General features: G+C 34.6%; 4 protein-coding genes across 14 annotated transcripts; 2 read left to right on the top strand and 2 right to left on the bottom strand.

Annotated features, from left to right (window-relative positions):
- Positions 1-3,918: 3,918 nt before the first annotated feature.
- LOC100817377 (autophagy-related protein 18c) lies at positions 3,919-10,165 on the top strand. 10 transcript variants are annotated; one of them, XM_041016481.1, is made up of 9 exons: positions 3,939-4,096; positions 4,337-4,421; positions 4,612-4,696; positions 4,887-4,971; positions 5,616-5,725; positions 6,185-6,960; positions 7,457-7,715; positions 8,564-8,687; positions 9,662-10,165. In XM_041016481.1, the coding sequence occupies exons 6-9, from the start codon at positions 6,202-6,204 to the stop codon at positions 9,753-9,755; spliced, it is 1,236 nt and encodes a 411-aa protein (XP_040872415.1). In that variant the 5' UTR covers positions 3,939-4,096; positions 4,337-4,421; positions 4,612-4,696; positions 4,887-4,971; positions 5,616-5,725; positions 6,185-6,201; the 3' UTR covers positions 9,756-10,165. The 10 variants fall into 10 exon arrangements, with proteins under 10 accessions (XP_006581705.1, XP_006581702.1, XP_040872415.1 ...); XM_006581642.4 differs by lacking the exon at positions 5,616-5,725 and having other exon boundaries at positions 3,919-4,096; XM_006581639.4 differs by lacking the exon at positions 5,616-5,725 and having other exon boundaries at positions 3,923-4,096; positions 6,113-6,960.
- Positions 10,166-11,170: 1,005 nt separating this feature from the next.
- On the bottom strand, positions 11,171-14,656 carry LOC100815246 (quinone oxidoreductase-like protein 2 homolog). Its single transcript, XM_003526736.5, has 6 exons — positions 14,238-14,656; positions 13,837-13,945; positions 13,101-13,192; positions 12,588-12,846; positions 12,174-12,317; positions 11,171-11,450 (listed from the first exon to the last, which is right to left on the bottom strand). The coding sequence occupies exons 1-6, from the start codon at positions 14,582-14,584 to the stop codon at positions 11,358-11,360; spliced, it is 1,044 nt and encodes a 347-aa protein (XP_003526784.1). The 5' UTR covers positions 14,585-14,656; the 3' UTR covers positions 11,171-11,357.
- A 397-nt stretch (positions 14,657-15,053) lies between these two features.
- LOC100816311 (uncharacterized) lies at positions 15,054-18,957 on the top strand. Of its 2 annotated transcripts, XM_003526738.5 has the most exons (6): positions 15,054-15,524; positions 15,883-16,363; positions 16,873-17,206; positions 17,593-17,691; positions 17,805-17,925; positions 18,413-18,957. In XM_003526738.5, the coding sequence occupies exons 1-6, from the start codon at positions 15,305-15,307 to the stop codon at positions 18,628-18,630; spliced, it is 1,473 nt and encodes a 490-aa protein (XP_003526786.1). In that variant the 5' UTR covers positions 15,054-15,304; the 3' UTR covers positions 18,631-18,957. The 2 variants fall into 2 exon arrangements, with proteins under 2 accessions (XP_003526786.1, XP_040872410.1); XM_041016476.1 differs by lacking the exons at positions 17,593-17,691; positions 17,805-17,925; positions 18,413-18,957 and adding an exon at positions 17,234-17,579 and having other exon boundaries at positions 16,873-17,154.
- A 231-nt stretch (positions 18,958-19,188) lies between these two features.
- Positions 19,189-20,764, bottom strand: LOC100816832 (protein SRC2 homolog). The gene is made up of 2 exons (XM_014776426.3): positions 20,110-20,764; positions 19,189-19,899 (listed from the first exon to the last, which is right to left on the bottom strand). The coding sequence occupies exons 1-2, from the start codon at positions 20,564-20,566 to the stop codon at positions 19,355-19,357; spliced, it is 1,002 nt and encodes a 333-aa protein (XP_014631912.1). The 5' UTR covers positions 20,567-20,764; the 3' UTR covers positions 19,189-19,354.
- Between the last annotated feature and the right edge of the window lie 382 nt (positions 20,765-21,146).

Raw genomic sequence — 21,146 nt, 5'->3', positions numbered from 1 at the left:
TCACAGGTTAGAATCATTTCATTAATATTTTTAATAAAATTAACATTTATCAATAAAAAAATAAAAATAATCTGTTACCAAAGTTGTTTCTTGCAAAGCCTTCAACTGTTGTTCTCCCATCACTGGATTCAATGCTTCGCTGTATATATATCTCCAAATTGTGGAAGCCACCAATCTACAAAAACTCCATTCTACTGGATTTTCCTAACTATACATTGGGATCCTCTATTGTTATTATATATAAAAGAAAAGGGTAAAATAAAATAAAGCAGGATCTACTTCTATACTTGGAAAGTGCAAATCTAGCAACAATGCATAAATATTAAAAGAAGCCAAAACTTAGTGGTCATGGGACTATGAATCCTGAGAAGAGATTCCACACTGCATAGAATGAAGAGGAAGCTATATAGAGAAGAAATGTGTTGGGTTGGGGTCACTACCACTGACATCAAACCATAGTAGTAGGTCACAAGGTCAGGAAGCTGAGCACATATATGAAGAATAAGTACCAGAAAAAAACTGTAACATATGGTGTATAAATTACAACTCCATGTACCACAATTTGTACTATAACATATGGTAGCTTAATTAGAACATGCAAAAGAAATAAATATTAGAAAGAATGCAAGGGTTATGTTTTAAGATAGTAAAAGCGCACGCGCGTGCGCGCACATATATATATATATATATATATATATATATATATATATATATATATATATATATATAATATTTTCTTTATTAAGTATTAAAAAGATTATTAGGATGATGTTCTAATTTTGTGAGGATAAAGCAACACTCAAACTAGCTTTTAAAATAAGGAATTGCTTGCCTGAGCAAAAGCATATGGCAAAGTTGAATACACTCCCTAGTCCCTATAAAAGACTGTTCGCTCAACAGCAAGCAATTACCACTGCATTGAGTGCATTAGCATTGAGAACTGCAATTGAGCATAGAAATTTTATGGCAGTGTATATAGCGGGTTGAGCTAGTAACAGTAATTCCAATGTTGTTTCCATATATAAGCAAATCATGCATTGAGTGAGGAAGGACGTACGACGTCGAGTCCTGTGAAGGAGCAGGAGTGAATAACACTTACAACAAAAATCTTCTTGACCTTTTGGCATTTAAGTGATAAGCGCAAGATACTCAATGATATCATTACTCCTATCATTCTACCAAAACTAAGAGAATTTAAAATTGATATTCTTCATCAATAATCTCTTAAACAATACATATTCTATTAAATAGGAATTTACAAAAGAATATCAATCACTACATACAAGTAACGCAATTTAGTATTTTTAGAAAATATAAAATTAAAATAAATAATATAAAATTATATATATCTAAATCTTTTAGCCTATTTGAACTTCTCTAGGTTCATTCCTATCATTAAGTTCTTTCAAATGGATTATTGTTTAGTTCTATCGTTTGATTAAAATTCACACAACTGAAAAAACCTGTATAACTGAAATTTTGTTTATGCCTCAGCAAAATCAATCTCCAATTAATCCCATTTATTTTGCTGAGGTTGAGACTTCCAACCGGATTCTAGCCATATATCATTGACACCTTGGATTCCCTTGAAGATAAAGGTGTGAGATATCCAATGAGTGAAATGTTTACATAAATTAAAGATAAATGATATGAAGCTAGCAAAACATGAATTCAATATTCCTTATTTTTTTCTTGCATTTCTATTTTCTACCTCAAAGTAACTAATTAAATGGGAAGAATGATGTCCAAGTCTAAGTGACCCTACATATCTTTCTTGCCCTCCTTCCTTCATTAGCGAAAGCTGCATTTCATTGTGATGAAAAGATTAGAAATTGCTACTTTCTTAATTCTGCCTATTTTACCTCATCGAAAGATTCAAATATATCTATGCTTTGCTGAATATGGATGGTACAGACAACTGTTCTTGCATCTAGCCCAGAAGTTGGCCCATCAATGAATATTAAAGAAGGATTTGCCACAAGTCAACTGCGACAATGAAACACTTAAACTTGGCAATGTTGATTTAGCAAACAGGTTTTTTTTTTCCCTGTAGCACTCACTTGATGACTTGATAATACCAATCAGGAATGGAAAAATAATAATAATAACACTAGTTTTGGTGCTTACACACTCGGCTACTGAGAAAACTTACTGGCACTCAAATGAATGGATTTAATTTGTCACAGCATCTCAATCCAGAGAAGGGAAGTGTTGGAAACTTTGGATAAGCAACAATGGCTATTCATGGCAATCTCAAATGTTCAAACTAGTTAATATTCTATGTTAAAACTAAAAACAATAAACATAAAAATCAAGGAAATGCATGAGATTCAGATACTAAACTTCCATCAGAGTTGTTTTTTCAGCACCAGTGAGAACACCTGGCCTGAAAGTTCCTCTAACACCCTTCAAAGTAACCAATTTATCCTCAATAACACCACCTCCATTCGTCATTTCCTGCAAGTATTTAATAATTTTTATGTCACTACAAATTTTATGGTTGTATAGAAATAATAATATCTTTAAAAGTGGAATAGAAAAATGGAGGGTTTTCCTTTCTCTTTTTTTGAATGGTCTACAGATCACAGACCCTTTGTTGTGTATGTAAGCATATATACTATTATAAGATGCTATAAGTGTCTGCCTTTGTTGTTAAAAAAAAAACAGCAACTAACTAATTTTTCAGTCTTCATCTCCAATTATTATTTCTCCGTTTCAGCTAATTTTTCAACAATAATTTTGCTAAACACAGCCAAAGCCATGTCAATGAGATCGACAATAATAGTCTTGAGCACTTGTAATTAAGACCCTTTTGTTTATTAATGAAAAAAACAACTAATATTAAATTAAAAAGCTAACATAACACTTATTTTTAAATAGAAGAAATAATAACGAAATCAAAAGTTTATCAATACCATGTATAATATTTTTTAGTACTCAATCATAATTAGAGTTAATTAATAAGATTTATTTAATTTGAATAAATGTTTTTGTTTTTATAATATTTTTTAAGGTGGGTCTCACTTAATTTTTTAAAATATTTTCCTTCATCTTCATCCTATAAAACAATCTAAATTCTTCCACTTTCATTATCTTCCCCTTTCTTCTATTTTCACTCTCCCAAATAAGCTCTTAGTTCTCAATTCAAATTGATTTTAATTCTTATATTTTAAAAACAATTTTAATTCTTAAATTTTTAAAATCGGTGAATTAGTACCTCACTCAGTATCTTAAGTTTTACAAAAAGGATAAATCCATCAATTATTAATACAAACGTCAAAGTTATCATTTTTTTTTAAAAAAAAAAATTTGTTCTTAAACTCTTGTTGATAAAAAAAAAAAAAGTTCAGACTAATACAGATCTAGAGTTTCACTACATGGAGGATAAGAGGGGCAATTTTTACCACAAAGAATTTTTTTTTTACTTGAATAAGTATTTTGTTCATTTCCATAAAAAAATAGATATTGTCCTACAAGATAATTTTTTTTAAAAGAAATGAATGTAAATAGTTATAAAAGAAAATAAAAAATAAATTGATGCTGATTCCCATTTTATCCTTTTAAATTTCACTGTTTTTAATTTTTTTATCATCATTTTTACTAAATTTTATATAATTTTTTGTTTGTGAAAATATTAAACTATTTTTGTTCTCATTTTGAAAAAAAAAAGAGAATCCAACACGATTCAACTCGAATAATACTTAATGGCTCAATCTTAATTTAAGAAATAAAATAAAAATTAGGATAGATTTGAATATAAAAAATTGAAGGAACTAAAACAAATTTCATCCTATTTATAAATTATTAATTGAATTTAATAAAGTTGCATGTACTATTCCTTAATCATGTTTTTATCAATATATTGTTATTTAATAATTTTTATATTTATTTTCCTTCCTTCTGTTAACAAAATGAATATGGACAGACCCCTGAAATTCTTCTATAAAAAACGTAGAAAGCAAACAAACAGCTAACGAAACAAAGTGGACGAATCACAACCAAAAAACAAAGAAACAGAGGCAGAGATATATGATTATGAATTTCTCAACAGAACCCTCTGCCTCACGCTTACCATTCTGATCTCCACTTCTTCGCTGTTTGTAACACGTTTCATGCAATTTAATTCTTCTTCTTCTTGATTTTATGCTGCCCTTTTTCTCAGACACCCGTTACTGGGAATTTCAATTTTCATTGGTTTTGTCAAATCGATTTTCCCAAAACCACTCGCCAATTTTATTTTATTTTTGCTATGTTTTCGTCAATTCTTCCTTGTTTGTTGTTAAAGATTGAATCTTTCCTTTCAATTTTGAAACTTCTGATTATGGGGTATGTGTAGGTGCGACGAAGTGAAATTTCGTTGCTGCAAATAGTGAGAATTTGCTGTCTTTGGTCAGAGTTGCTCCGAGTGATCGCTTCCCCTGGTACCCTCTTGTTCCAATCACATCTTTACCCTTACTTGCAAACATTTCAAGATGTACAATATGATGCATTTTTATTGACAAACACTTATAATGAGCATTTTTTGTTGGGTTGGAAGAATCACATTTTTTGTTGTTAAAGATTGAATCTTTCCTTTCAATTTTGAAACTTCTGATTATGGGGTATGTGTAGGTGCGACGAAGTGAAATTTCGTTGCTGCAAATAGTGAGAATTTGCTGTCTTTGGTCAGAGTGGCTCCGAGTGATCGCTTCCCCTGGTACTCTCTTGTTCCAATCACATCTTTACCCTTACTTGCAAACATTTCAAGATGTACAATATGATGCATTTTTATTGACAAACACTTATAATGAGCATTTTTTGTTGGGTTGGAAGAATCACATTTTTTGTTGTTAAAGATTGAATCTTTCCTTTCAATTTTGAAACTTCTGATTATGGGGTATGTGTAGGTGCGACGAAGTGAAATTTCGTTGCTGCAAATAGTGAGAATTTGCTGTCTTTGGTCAGAGTGGCTCAGAGTGATCGCTTCCCCTGGTACTCTCTTGTTCCAATCACATCTTTACCCTTACTTGCAAACATTTCAAGATGTACAATATGATGCATTTTTATTGACAAACACTTATAATGAGCATTTTTTGTTGGGTTGGAAGAATCACAGTTTGACTGGATACTGCATAGTCTTGGCTTTTTTTTATACAAAACCCTGTATAACCATAAAAATGTGATAAGAAATAAATCTGGTTTCAACTTATGTTTAGTGATTGAAATCTTGATCTTATTTTTCTTTTTCCGTAATAAGGTTGCTTTACATTAATATGTTTTATGGTCATTTTGCTTATTTGGGACACTAGATAAATTGCCTTAAAATTGCTTTCTATAACACTTAAACGATTGGTTTGTTTGAACTTTGATGGGCATCAAAATCTAGGACCTAGTTGTTGCTTAGATAAGTCTAATGAATTTGGGAAGTTGTCATTTTTAAGTGAGATATAGAAGCTATGGGATCTGGTGCATGAAAACAGAGCTTGCAGACTTGCAACTAATTATAAAATAAATCTCAGGTACATAGATTTATGGAAGTTATGAATAATGACCAAGCAATGAGCTTAAATGTGCTACACTAAAATTCTGATTGTGGTTTAGAGTTTAGACCGTGAATATATGTGATATATTATCAGGAAAATGAGGCCAGAAGGGACTGAGCTGCAGAAGGAGTATGACAAGTGTGTGTTTCTGAGTTGATGTGTGTGTTATTCTTTTAATTGAAAGGTTGTGTTGAGGCTCAAAGGTGGGTTTTAGCTGTCTAGGAGAAGCTCAGTTTTGGTTGACTTATATATTTAAATAATGGAAATGCTCTTATATTTGCAGTTTATCACTTTTTGATTCTTGAATCACATTTAGTTTTTGATTTCATACCAAACATAAAAAATGTGAATTCCCTATAATCTCCTGGTCTACCTAACCTTCCTATTTATTTATTATTAGCCAGTTTGAATAACCATTAAGTCAAACACTCAACTACTGAATATATATGAAGACAAATATAATATAATTTTTTGCATTTGATAGTATCAGATTAATTCCATCCCACAGTTTGCAACTTGTAAAATTACAGAGTCTGATCAATAAGTTGTTTCAAGTAACATCAACAAAATTTTCTTGTCTGTTACAACAGAAATCTCCTTTTGGCACTTTATTTTCTACACCTTGGTCTACTGAGGTTATTGAGTGCAGCAAATGCTGGCAGGTTCCCCGTCTTCTCATATGAGTTCGTCTGTCTTAACATCTCAAGGAATATTTACAACTTCAAGAATTGGAAGTAGTGAATCCCCCAATAGTGGGGCCTCTTCTTCTTTTACCCAGCCTATGGAAGATATGAATGAAAATGAAGAAACAGACTTGCTCTCAATATCATGGAATCAGGACTATGGGTGCTTTGCTGCTGGCACAAGTCATGGGTTTCGTATCTATAATTGTGAGCCTTGCAAAGAAACTTTCAGACGTGATTTAAAAAGTGGTGGTTTTAAAATTGTAGAGATGCTGTTCCGATGCAATATTCTAGCACTTGTTGGTGCTGTAGCTAATTCTCACTATCCACCAAATAAAGTTTTGATATGGGATGATCATCAGAGCAGGTGCATTGGTGAATTTACATTTAGGTCTGATGTTCGTGGAGTGAAATTAAGACGCGATCGAATTGTGGTTGTTCTTGAGCACAAGATATATGTTTATAACTTCACAGATTTGAAGCTTCTTCATCAGATTGAGACTCTGGCAAATCCTAGAGGGTTGTGCTGTCTTTCACACTATTCAAATACATTTGTTTTGGCTTGTCCAGGTCTTCACAAGGGACAGGTTCGAGTTGAACACTTCGGACTGAACGTGACAAAATTGATCAATGCTCATGATTCTCAAATTGCTTGCTTCACTCTGACATTGGATGGGCTCCTTCTTGCAACTGCTAGTGTAAAGGGCACTTTGATTAGAATCTTCAATACAATGGATGGGTCTCGTTTACAAGAAGTACGTTACTACAAAGTGGATTTTATCATTTAACTATTAATTTATTATGTCTAACTTCCTGCTTTGTATTTTTCTTTTTTGGGAATTTTAATTTTCATGTCTGCATAGTATAGTACGGATTGACTAAAAAATTACTTTCTTCTTTTGTAACGCCATTTTATTGAAAGGTTTCCATATTCCTCTTATGATTGATGAAAGTAGGAAAACAAAACAAACTATCTTACTCTAGAATTAAACATCTTGTATATTAGGTACATTCATTATTGTGAACCATTTATTGTTTTGTTTGCACACTCCATACGATAATAATGTTTTAGCATGTTTTGTAGTTACTCTTATTTGTGTTGCTTATAAAAAGAAGCTTTTACGCCTTTATAGTCTTCGGTTGTGCACAAAAATTCCAAAAGTTCTTTTTTCATAGGAATTGGTTTGATTTTCTCAATCAAAATTCCTTCTTTATTTTCATGTTCTATGATCCATTTACTCTTGCTTGTAGGTAAGAAGAGGGGTAGATAGAGCTGAAATCAACAGTATAGCTTTGTCTCCAAATGTCCAGTGGTTAGCAGCATCAAGTGACAAAGGCACTGTTCATGTATTCAGCTTGAGAGTGAGAGTGTTTGGGGAGGATAGTGTGACTCAGCCAAATGCTGTTCAAGGGCCTGCACTGTTTCATCAGAATTCTTCATCTTCTTTAGATCCCTTGATTTCTCCAAATACTGGTGCCAACCCCAATTCATCATTATCTTTCATGAGAGGTAAGATCAATTTTCTTAAGTATTAAGCTGAGCAGTTGGAATTATCATAACTTGGATATTCATTCATTTTATCCAGTTTACTCATTTGAATACTTATCCAGTGGTTTTTTAGAAGAGGAATGCTAGTAACACTCTCTCCAACACTCTGCAAGGTCTCACTTCTAAATCAAGCAAGAAGGTCATTAATTGAGAAGTGGGACCCACCAAAAATTGTAATTTTCAATAAACTTCAACCAATAGTAAAGAGAGTGTTACTAGCATTTCTCTTTTTAAAATTATGATTTATAGGCCCTTTTATAGATTAGAAAACTTGATGGAATTACTAGATTCACTTCAAATCGTGTATATGAAGATCTACTATTTTTTTATATAAGTGCTAGGTGTAAAATGTGATAGCACATTCATGAAAAAGGATCACCTCCCTCTCCACCTCCTCAGAACTTGTGTGTGCATTCTTGTCCTGTTCTGATTGTTAATTGCTTTATGACACACAAAAAGCCAATTTCTTCAGCTCCATTAAATTTAACTTCATTTTTTAACAGGGTTATACTTTTTTGCACAAATCTACATGAAATCAATGGCTCTGCACATTAGTTATGCTTTTGGGGGGTTATATATAACAGTTGTTGACATGGCATTATATCCTTTTTAAGAATCAAATCCTCGTAAAGCATTGCAGTATTAACATAATCTTTTCTAACACAACCCATATCTTTCAAGGATAGAGGGTTTCTGTTCTTTAAATCTACTCATGGTTATTAAGCTTTTCTTTTAAGATGGGATATTGCACAATATTCATGGTACATGTTTTCTTTTATGCTTACAATTTTTCCTTGACTATATTGTAGGAGTTTTACCAAAATATTTTAGCTCAGAATGGTCATTTGCACAGTTCCACTTGCCTGAATACACTCCTTTCATTGTGGCATTTGGATCTCAGAACTCTGTGATAATTGTTGGTATGGATGGGAGGTATGTATATTATCATTGTCCTACTATTATTGTCAACTTTTCTGAGATATTGAATTGTTTATCTTCAAAATTTTCATATAAAGTTGAGATAAACATAATATCTTAGTGCGTGTTTGGAAAACCATTGGAATGCACTTAAATGGTCAATGATACAATTTTCTCCTTCTCTGTTTGATGCTGGGGAATGTGTGAACTGCCGTTTGCAGCTCCAAACTTCTAAACATGCCTTTAATGATGCATGCTGTTGAGATTAATAGCTAATTTAGATAATATATTGTGGTGATCCAGGTAAGACTTATAAAGCAGAGACTCAAATTCTAATTTAATAGTTGATATTTACTTATATTTTTAAAGTATATTGTTTGTTAAAATGAGGGTGAGCCTTGGCACAATCGTAAGGTTGCTGCCTTGTGACAGGATTGAATATTAGAAACAATCTGTCCACTTGTAGGGGTAAGGTTGCATATATCTACCCTTCCCAAATCACACTAGGTGGGGACCTCATGCACCAAGTTGCCCTTAATTGTTTGTTAATTAGATTAACAAGTTCCACTTGATTTTGAAATTCTACAAAAAGCTATTTACGGAGTTAGTGGATTCTCACATATACACATATAATGTACTTTCAAATACATTAATACAAAGAAAGGTTCAGGAGCTGCTTCTATACAATTATTGTTTCTTATAATTTGTTTTCATACACTCTCTTCCCTCTTACTTTGAAGATGATCTAATGTTATGATTTCTTTTGTGCCTAAAAATGAGATACTTAAATGTATAACTATTCAGTTTATGTCATTTCTCTATCACTTATAACCTTGTCAAGATCACTTAAGGAACTTAGTTCTTGTCATTCTTGTCAACCTTACGCACAACCTCTGCTCTCTTTTTTCTTTGATATCAGTTTATTTAGTTCTCGCAATTCTTCTTAACCTCACTCGCAACCTTAGCTCTCTTGTTTTCTTTGATACCAGTTTCTACAAATGCAGCTTTGATCAAGTACATGGGGGAGAGATGGTGCAACAGGAGTATGTTCGTTTCCTAAAATTTGAAAATAGGCCCAGATAAAAGCATTTCAAGTTGCTCAACATCCTTGCCAAGCAGCAATTATCCTCAAGCCATGTAAATATGTGTCCAGCACCAGGCAATAAAACTCTTCTCATTTTGTGTAAATACGATTCCCCTGTATTGGAGGATCTGGAGACATTTTTTTTGTATATCTTGTATATTTTGGGGGGGAAATTGAAAGTAAAAAGGAGAAATATCGAAGCAACAGCTGCATCACAAATAAATCACTTGCTGAATATCTCTGGCTTTTTATATCAAGTCGCATGGGATGTTTTGCTGGAGTATATTGTCATGTTACATGGCTCCATTCATTCACATGTATATAGTTGCGTTTGGGACTCTCAATAGTATTCCATTTACTTGGATATGGTTTGATAATATAAAGAAACTGAAACTTATATACTACCATACATTTTGTACAGTGTAAGTATTCCATTTGGTTAATCAACCGTTGCTTAAATAAGTGTCCCTTGTATACAATCATCACCTCAAATAACTCTAATGGTGCAACTTAATTACCGTTGCTTTTTATTAAATTAACTAAAATCATTTGTCATCTCAAAGAGCAGCTCTCAAGAGTTGTGTTGGACCGTGAATTGGTTATGATTTGTATCTAGGGAGTTGACTGTAAGAAAAAAAAATGGAATCTTTAGAATTTTGGGATTTTGATCAGTATTGTTGCAATGATTTTAGTATTCGACTGTGTTTTTGGATAGGACACACTTCATTGCTCCTCTCCTCCGAATGGTTATAGCAATGATGATGATGCTGTGAAAAAGTGCATCAATTAGATCATTTCCATCGATTGAAGTTAACACCATTAGCATTATAGATTTCGACGGTTTTCCTTTGCAATTAGTAGTGTTTTTAGCCACTGCTACATTTATAATTATTATGTACAAACTCATCCCCTCTCCTTCGTCGGACCTGGTCGATGGTCGTGTTCCTTCAACGCCACCAGAAAATAACAAACGTTCGCATCTATGATGCAAACCAAGATTTGTATCATCATCATCCTCGAGATTGGTTCCTCCAGCGTCACTGCCTCCTCATTGTCAGAATCTGAATCAATAACGAGGTTCTGACCACCGCCCCCCTACCTCACTCATCCTCCCCATCGTCGAGTCACTCTCCAATGCCCTTGTCGCTTACAACCTCCAACAGTGGCAATGGCGGTGTAGAAATTGCAGCACCTTCTTTGGTGGAGGATCTGTGGTTTCAGATCTAGGTTTGTATGGTGGTGGCTAGTTAGGTGTTGTGGTGGCATGGCACAATGGCGGGTGGTGGATCTGGGTTGGTGTCAAAACCTGGGTGTTGGTGACGGATCTGGGTGGGGGTTGTGCAGAAGGTTTCACTTCGGAGCAAACAGCTTTGAAACATTGTAAAGAAAAATTCGTGTAAGCAGGTACAAAAACTTGAAAAAAGAAAATCAATCTTAGCACCAACGTAAAGATTCCACATAACAATGTGAGGGCTTCAAGGGTAACATTTTTTTCTCATAACTTGGCAATTATTGCTCCTTTTATTTTGTTTCCGTAAACTAACATCTCTTGGTTGCTAATATAACAAATTATTCAACCATATAGCATAATTTTGGCAGGATCAGAGCTTAGATCTTGTAGGTTTCTCATCAAAAACAATCATCACCTTCCCAATAACTTTCCTATCTTTGATGGCAGAAAAGGCAAGGTTGGCCTGCAAAAATAAGAAACTGTTCACACCAGATTGTACTAGCCCCCATTAAAATTAAGAATGTATGAAGCACAGAAATAGACAATGAGGCAAGTTGCAAGTGATCAACCAATGTATGAAAATGATTTAAGGGAAAAATGTGATTTTAGTCTTTATACTTTCGGTCAAACATAGTCAAAGACCCTTTACTTTCATATCGATGAATTTGGTTCTCAAACTTTAAAAACATGTGGATTTAGTTTCTCCTCTCTAAGAACTCGTCATGTTTTTTTTAAAGTTTCACCTCCTCTCTTGACTTTAGCCTAGCTTAATACTTTTTAAAGACTTAACCTCAAACTAAATGACCCAGTGACCAAGTCTCTTTTCAATAACTATACTACAATCTCTGATGGTGTCTCAGTATAAGTGAATAAACTAGGCAAATCTCATGACAACATAATTCCATATCACGAATCATATAACACGGAAATGAGCAACACAACAACTGCTGTTTGAAAGAGTAGCGTTGACCCAGCGCTCAAACCACAATAGTGTTGAACCTGATTACCTGAATATGGCCACTAAATATGTTGATTTAGGTATAGTAAATAGTGAATACTTCCTTTTATAGGGTTACAGCAGCAGTAAAATCTCTTTAAAATAAATGGCCAAGTCTTGGAATATGTATAGAATTAGAGAAAGAGAGACACAAATTAGTAAAAAAGTTTTAACAAAGAAATTCCTGACCTCTGACAAGGGGTAAGAATGAGAAATATGGATGGAAATCAAGCCTCTTGCCAACCAAGACAGTAGCTCCTTGAGTGAATCTTCGAGAACACCTGGGCGGTGTATTTTATAGCTACCCCAGTAAAGGCCATGCACTGTCCAATTCTGGTACAATAATTTTTAATAAAAGTAATCATAACCAAAAACTTATACCAGCTATGGCAGAATTAATGTGAATATGTAATGCAGGCAGCAAAAACCCAAGAAATAAGTTTAAAGATCCAAAGTTCTTGGGTTTAAGGGATCCAACCAATGTGGCAGCCAATTATGTCTTGCACTCATTTGTGCTTACCCCACATCCCTTTCAAGCAACAACCATAAAATAATTTAGCAATAAAGCAAAATTCATGGTCTGAAACATCATTCCTGCCTTACCTTAACAAGAGCTATGTTAGCAGGGATTAAAGGAATTTCTCCACTCGCAAACCCAATTATGAGAATGTGAGCTCCCCATTTCAGAAGCCGCAAAGATTCTTTGGTGAGCTTGCCTCCAACTGGGTCATACAGGACATCAATCCCCTTGAGCTTTCTAGCCTGAAGGAACTGTTTGATACTCTGAGTAACATTTTCATTACCCAAGTCCACCACATGATCAACACCAAGAGATTTCAAGAGCTGCACCTTTTCAGCACCCCTGACACCAGATCATGCAAAACAAAACAAAAAGACTCAACTCCAAGGGATATACTTGTTTGTATCTCTATTAAACTACATCAAATGTGAATACAACATGAGACAAAGATAAAGGATTCACATTCAGCATATCTCAGAAAGTGTAATCCAGCTAAAACAAACACACCCTAAGCAGAAGGAGATAACTAGTAAAATGTCATCATGTCATTATGCATATGCAATCCATATATAAAAAAAGTAAAAAAAATTCACTACCGAGCAACAGCAATGACAATGGCCCCACATGCTTTTCCAATTTGCACAGCAGCAAGTCCCACACCTCCAGCTGCACCCAAAACCAACAACACCTACAACACAATTCCACAACCCACTTAACCACACAGAGACAGAACAATAACCATTACCATACATGCACACTCACACTCCAGTCTCAAATATGGTGTGTGGGGGTGGGGGTGACTGATTCACACTTACTAAGAAAGTTAGTTAACCACGTTTAATGTACCAATCTCAATTAAAAACTATTTTTTTTCCAACTTACCCTTCATTGGAACATATATCATTATATCAAGAATAAGAGTCATTGGAGCTAAAACCGCCTCAATTAAATGAAGGACATTTTAGAGATATTAAATGAATTCACACCGACTAAGAAAGTTAATTAACCACATTTAATTGTACCAATCTTTTTTTTCCAACTTACCCTTCATTGGAACACATATCAAGAATAAGAGTCACTGGAGCTAAAACCACCTCAATTAAATGAAGGACATTTTAGAGATATTAACTGTAATAAGGTAAAATTAGTTGAGATTAGCTTGTATTTGAGACTAACAAAAGGTGATTTTTCTTTTCTTCTTATATATTTGAGACCAGAGGGAGTTGAGACCAACAAAAGGTGATTTTTTTTTTCTTCTTATATATTTGAGACCAGAGGGAGTACCCAACAACAAGTGAATCAAATTCAAAGCATAGATACATACACAGATACCTGACCGGAGCTCAATTGGGCCCTATGAACAAGTGCTACATGAGAAGTGCCAGACGCCACAGCAAGTGCCCCAGCAGCAACAAGATCACAACCTTGGGGCACTTGAAACCTTGAAAGCATACAAATTTGCATTTAGAAATTCTAAAAAAAATGACAAATAGTCAAATAAGTCTCCGAAAAAATGTGAGGTGCTGAAAATTGGTCCCTGATGAAAATTCAAATTTTATCTGTACAAAAAAAGTACCACAAATTAATCCCTAAACTTTGCAAGGTATTGAGAAAATGGTCTCACAAATTTAGAACTAATTTATGACACTTTTTGCACATCATACTTTCCGGACAAATTTGGTTATTTACCCTAAAAAAAACATTAAAAGGTACTAGCAGGACCGAATTCTCACAACTGGGACTCGTCAACGACGATGAACTGAGCGAAGGAGCCGAGGCCGGCGAAGGAGCAAACGGCGTCGCCGACTCGGAATTTGGAAACTTTGGATCCAACGGCGTCGACGAAGCCAGAAAAATCCGAACCGGGAATGAAGGGCAAAGAGGGTTTCTCTTGGTACTTGCCCAGTATCTGCAAGTAGTTGGCGAAGTTCAAGCTTGTGGCTTTGATTCTCACTCTTACTGCAGTGGGAGAATCGAGTTGGGGAATTGGATGATTCTTTGACAGAACTATTGGGCTATCATCGTTGTCTTCCAAAGATACCGTTGGATCACCCAGTTTTCTGCACAACAGTGCCTCCATTTTTTTTTTCTCTGTTGTTGCTGTCTTTGATTTACCAGAGGATTATTTCATGTAAAAAAAACTAAGAACAAAAACAAGAAAAAGAAAATGACGTCAAGGGAGTATACAAAAAAACAAAAAAGATATAGTAATTAGTAATAATTATATAATAAAAAAAACTTATCAGAAACGTGTCCAATACTTTGTTGGTAGATTTCATAATAGAAGTCAATTAAAAAAAAAACCTTAATTTCTATACCACGAAAATCTTAGGATCTTGTTATAGAAACTGATTAAAAAACATTTAAAAATATATTTATTTTGAAAGTCATGAAAGCATAAAAAAATTACAAACAACAAAATTTTATATATTTCAATAAAAAAATTAATTTTTTAACCGGTGTCCTTAATGTCCTACCTTGCTAAAATTTTAGACTGTGAAGTGTGAACTAATGATAAAACTATACAAAATTATCGTTAAAGTTAACAAAATTATTATTGAACGATGATATAAAACTTGCATGAATCATTTAATCCAAAAGGAATTTGTAACATTTTCCTTAAATTAATTAAATATCTTGTTTCTGGTCCAAACCTTAGTTAGTGTCGTACTATCAGCTTTCCGTGGCACTGTTGTTTAGTTATTTCAGTGTTGCTGGTAGTTGTATTGTAGTATTATATCCGTTTTGTAAAGCATAAAGCTTTAAGCTGATAGGAAATTGGAGGAGCGATTGGGGTGAGATGATGATGATGGTAAGGATAGGGATGTTTTATGGGGAACTGGGTTCTTCTACTCTTTGTTTATCCCATCGCTGCAATAACTCTACACTTTCACATATACACAAACATCCCTCTCCTCTAATATCTCCAAACTATGCTGCTACTCACACTCACAACAAACGATTAGTTGCTTCTGCTTCTTCAGCTCCATCAGTTAGCGGTTCAGGTGCTGAATATTCCGGTATATTATTTCTCTTCAATACTTCACCATGTCCTCATTTCTGTTTTTCTTTTTTGCTTTCTTTTATGTAATTTAATGTTTATTTGTCAGTACCCTTAAGGGGTTGTTGCCTTTCTTTTCCTTTTTCTTTTGATTTGATGGGAAGAAATATCAATGAATTATAGGAGAGAAGAAGAAAAAGGCCTACCTAAGTCCTCTAATTTTCTGTATTTTTTATGCTAGTTCCTAGAACATACTAGTAAAAATAAAAGGCGATGAAAAATTGTCAACTGAGATTTTTTTTTTTTTAATTAGGGAAAAGTCATTATGGTTGTTAGGTTACTTACACAAGTGCTTTATGTTGAACCCATTTCTTCAGAGCAGATGGTGGATGTGGGAGCAAAAAAGAAAAAGAAGAGTATAGCAGGCATAGATCAGGACGAATTAGTGGATCCAAAGCTTTTAGCTGATCTAGACAGTTGTTTTTGTGAGTTCAAAGGAGTGCATATACACCACAAGATATGTGATGCCGAATCAAAAGCACAAAGCACACCCCAGAGTCGGACTGTTTCTCATCAAATCAAGAAGCTAGGTTATCCTATGATTTTGTTACATGGATTTGGTGCCTCAGTTTTCTCATGGAAACAGGTTATGAAGCCGTTGGCCGAGGTTGCTGGTTCAAAAGTTCTTGCTTTTGATAGGCCAGCCTTTGGATTGACATCAAGGGTAAATTTATCTAGGCATCCTTCTTCAGAAACAGAAGACGCAAAACCTCTAAATGCATACTCAATGGCATTTTCCGTGCTTGCTACCCTGCACTTCATTAAATTACTAAATGCTCAGAAGGTGATTTTAGTGGGGTATGTGAATATTCTATCTTCTGTTCTGTTAAGTCCTTTATTTTTCTCAGTTATCAGGCAGTTTTCAACAACACGAATAAAGCATACTTCCCACTGTATTATAAGATGACAACTGAATAGGTGATTATAAGTTGCATGCCTGCATCTGGATATGTATTTGTTTGAATATCTTACATAAGTTACATTTCTAAATTGCTGTGTTAATGTGATTGTCATTTTTCAAATCATAAATGTTAAATCAATCAGCTTTCCTTTTTCACCATTCTGAAGTAGTAGTAATGTTATGGTATACAAAATCAGAAATTAGTAACATGAATGCTTCCCTAGGCAAATAAAACTTACATATATTTCTAGTGATGTTTTCCTTTTTTCAAATCTTAACCTTTGTCCATTGAAGCAGATCTTAGTGCTGTATAGATTATTAACAATGTAAATAAATATATTCTTATATGCCTCTGCACCATAGTCTCTTTTCTAGAAGCTGAGATGTCCCCAAAATGACATGCCAGGCACTCAGCTGGTTCACTTGTAGCAGTTAATACTTATTTTGAAGCTCCAGAACGTGTTGCTGCTCTGATTCTAGTTGCCCCAGCAATTTTTGCCCCACTTACTACACGGAAAGTTGTTAAAGAAAATCAATCAGGACATGATAACCAAACGGAAGAAGACAACAGTTCCATCAGAAAAAATCCAATTTTGGGGCTTTACAAGATGTTGTCCAAGACTACCAAGTACATTGCAGAGGCAATATCACAGATGATGAAGTGGACAATAGATATCCTCAACTTTTGGTACAGAAAATTGTTATCAGCTATCCTGCGTTCTTCCCTTGCTATAATGCTGGTAATAAAATTGTTCATGGTAATGCAGTATCAATATTCAATTGAGTTATCACAACCTTGTTGGTTCAATATTTATTGGGAAAAAAAATTGTTGGCTCAAACACAACTACGTTGAACTTGTGAAAAACATTGAGCTGTTATTCCATGTAAATTCCTTTTCACCAATTTTTATTTTAATAATTCATAAATTGAATGTAAATTTGATGTACATATATATAGTAAGCTTCACAAATAAAATCTGGTTAGATTGTTTCTTGTTAGATGACTCTTTTGCATATTTTGTCTTCTGTGTTTTGTTAGACTGTAGTTCTTAGACTGACATGATCAATAATTTGGGATGAATCATGCCCACAGAACTGATGGCCCTTTTCTTCACATGAATCTCAGGTAAGAATGGCAATTGATAAGTTCGGTACTACTGCAGTTCGAAATGCATGGTATGACCCAAAGCAGGTTGCTGAGCATGTCCTTAGTGGTTATATAAAGGTAATCTCACTGTGGTTTCTTATTTTCTTATTTATCTCTATTTTTAATTTTTTTTTTCATTTCTGTCATACTCAAATGGCTAGTTCTCAACTGGTTGTTAGCACTAAATGCAGCCTTTAAGGATTAAGAATTGGGATAGGGCACTGGTGGAATACACTGCAGCAATGCTTCTGGATGAGGAATCTAAAACAAAGCCATCACTTTCTAAAAGGCTTCATGAAATATCATGTCCTGGTAATGTCACTAATCCTACATATACCCACTTTCATTTGCTTTTTTTTTCACTTGTCCTTGGCTGTTTTTGTCTTTGAATACCTGATTACTAAGACATCTTAGATTGGCAATATGCAGTGAGTTTTAGCTGCAATGAATAGGTTAGCTGGTCTATGCTTTCACTAGAAATTAATCAAGATGGAGTGAGGCTCAATGGCTCGCACCTTATTTATTCTCTGTTCAATCCACTTGATACTTCTGTGTTAAAATCAAATCTGGATCATTAGAATGTTAAGTTGAAAGAATCTAACTGCTAAATGTCAATCATTGTTACTAGAGAATTTCTATAAACTGGGAAAATCAATTAGCACATAGTTTTGATTTATTGATGTGTTATTGTTCCCATATTCATGTTGAATGATGCTAATCTTTCCAGTAGCAATCTAAACCTGCTTGATAGTTGAGTTGAATATTGAGCATAATTGGTGATGGTTGTTTGAATAAGCAGTTCTGATTGTAACTGGTGATACTGATCGAATAGTCCCTTCATGGAATGCTGAGAGACTTTCACGAGTCATACCAGGAGCATCTTTTGAAGTAATTAAGCAATGTGGTCATCTGCCCCATGAAGAAAAAGTGGAGGAGTTCATTTCAATTGTTGAAAACTTCCTAAGGAGATTAGTGAGTGATTCAAACGAACAATATCTACAAGAAGCAACTGCATAGAAGATATAATATAGGCAGACGCTAATGCAGTTTGATAAAATGGACAAAATTCATTGAAGGCATATTGATGCACACGCGTTAAATTCATCAAGCTCGATGATCTCTATCTAGAAGTTGGAAAAATGCTGATAAGCAATAACCTGTAACTCATTGTTACACTATATTACTGCTAGCTTGCTATAGTACTTGAAGAAATCCTCTTTATGTTTACCTGAATGAATGATCTGTAACTACGTTCATATCGTAGGCCATTGAACCTAGCAAAGACGTCTCTCAGATGTAAAAAGACTTATCATTTAACAAGTGATCTCTAAATTGTTTATTTGATGTTGGGATGTGGATAACTGCAGGCATTGCAGTTCATGATCGAGCCATTCAATTTTTTGAATTGCAGTTTTTCTTTTAATTTAATATACAATAAAACATATTAATAGACAGGATATCGGGCAGTTCATGATCCATAATTTTGATATTAAGCTACCTTTTTCTTGTGTCAAAAATGCTATTAAAGAGAACAAGTTCTCACTGAAAGAAAATATTGCCAGTCACAAAGAAAAGTAGTAAACAACTTTATCTTTCAGCCCTATCAAAGAAACTCAGCATTTTTTTATATCAGAATTACACGTAAGAATATGAAAGTGGAACCGATATACAATGACATGTAGGTTTTGCTGGTACGCTGTGTGCAGCCAAATATAATTACTTAAAACTGATCAATGCTTGTTCAGAAAGGGGGATCCATTTCTAGGTTGAAACCAGAATCTCCGAGGTCCGGAGGAACATCAAATCCTGACATGAAGTCATCGCCAAATATTACAGCACCCGCAGCGAGTGCTCCAGCACCTAACCCCATTGCAACTCCTGCAGGTACCCTCTGACCAAGGGCTGCCCTGGATGTTGACATCTCTCTGTAGCTTGGAGACAGGCCATCATTTCTTGGGAGAAAAGTGGGAATATAGCCAACATTTGATGGTGGGGGTGGTGGAGGAGGCGTTATTGTTCTAGGCAGTAGATAGCTTGGTCCAGCCACCTCACGGTAGCTTGGTTCATCCACCTCATGGTAGCTTGTTTCACCCTCATATGGATCATAATAGTTTGTAGTGGTGGATGGTAGTGAATGGTAGTCTGGGACGTTTGTTTGTACATGATCTTTTTCTGGCTGATGAATTGAAACTTGAGGCTTCTGTGGATAGGCTTGCCTTATTCCTTCCTCTATGGTCAATCGAGTACCATCCCCATCATCTAAGAGCAAAATCCCTTCCTTGTTACCTACAGAACAAATTTACAGCACCAGATAATGTCAAGAACTTTCCAAGAAGGCTGTTAAACTTAAAGCATGCATCTCAACTTCCTATCAATCTAGGCAACCCATTGTAAGTATACAGAAATAAGAGCTCCCTGAAAGCAGAGAAACAAAATATGATTGTAAATGAAGAGCAGCTACATTGATAGGTTGTGAAATATGAAATGATCATATACCTGATTGGGAATTTGGCTCTTTCTTTTTGTCAGAAATGCGAATTAAAATATCAATGCAACCTCTTGGTTTGCTGGATTTCTTCTTTCGTAATTGGTAGCTTCCAATTTCCTCTTGCCTTGGCTTTGACCCCTCAGAATTCTTTACCTTCATGACAAGAAACTCTCTGAGAAAAACTGTTGCTGACCCATGAAGTTTTTCTGTGAAGAATACAGGGTCTATACTGTAAACTTCCACGTTCAGTGCCAAATCTTGGATGTTTGACGCTGAGTCATCAACAGGAATGACAAACTTGGTTCTCCATACAGGATTTGCTCTTCCGGAATCAACAACTTTGGTGCAATATTTGCTGTTATGATCAATCCACCCAACAGCAAACCATTGGCGCTTCCAAAGTGAGGTTGAAAGCTGGAGTCCATGTGCAGATATCAAGCAGACCTCCACCCATATAATCCCCATAGAAAGTGTAGGAAAGAAAAAAACGAGATGTTCAACGGATGATGTCTCCTGTAAGATTCTTTAGGTAAGAGTTGGGCAGGAAAAGAAATGAATGTGTTTTACGTTTCAAGGTATACTTTACTTTGATATCAGAAAACTTTTTATACCAAAACTCCGTTTGGGGGTACCCTCATGGCTCATGCCAAGTTACTAACATTTTCCCCCCCCCCCCCCCCCCCCCCTTGTTAAGTGTATCACAGCCAGACAGGAATCTTCTACACTCGTATTAGGTGGGCTTATGCAAAGGTAAAAAGTTAAAACTTAGTGCCTCAGAAAAATAGGGAATAGAGTGCAAACACCTTTACAATAGTTCTCTATAAAGATTTTTTTTTAACAAATTTGTCTCTCAAAGACACAAATCCGTTATCAAATTTAACCTTATTTGTCACTCTACTTTAGTCTTTTATAAAGATACATTTCACAAGAGATTGATATGAGAAAGAAAATTTTCACGGATTGACGTGAAGACACAAATCTTTAGACAGACAATTTTGGCAGTTTACTCTATATTCGGATGTCCTCTGTACAAAAAATGTGTTCT

Source organism: Glycine max, chromosome 6 (assembly GCF_000004515.6).
Source record: "Glycine max cultivar Williams 82 chromosome 6, Glycine_max_v4.0, whole genome shotgun sequence".
In the NCBI taxonomy this organism is placed as follows: Eukaryota; Viridiplantae; Streptophyta; class Magnoliopsida; order Fabales; family Fabaceae; genus Glycine; species Glycine max.
Note: the sequence above shows the minus strand (reverse complement) of the source record. Positions and strands in the feature narration are given on the sequence as shown.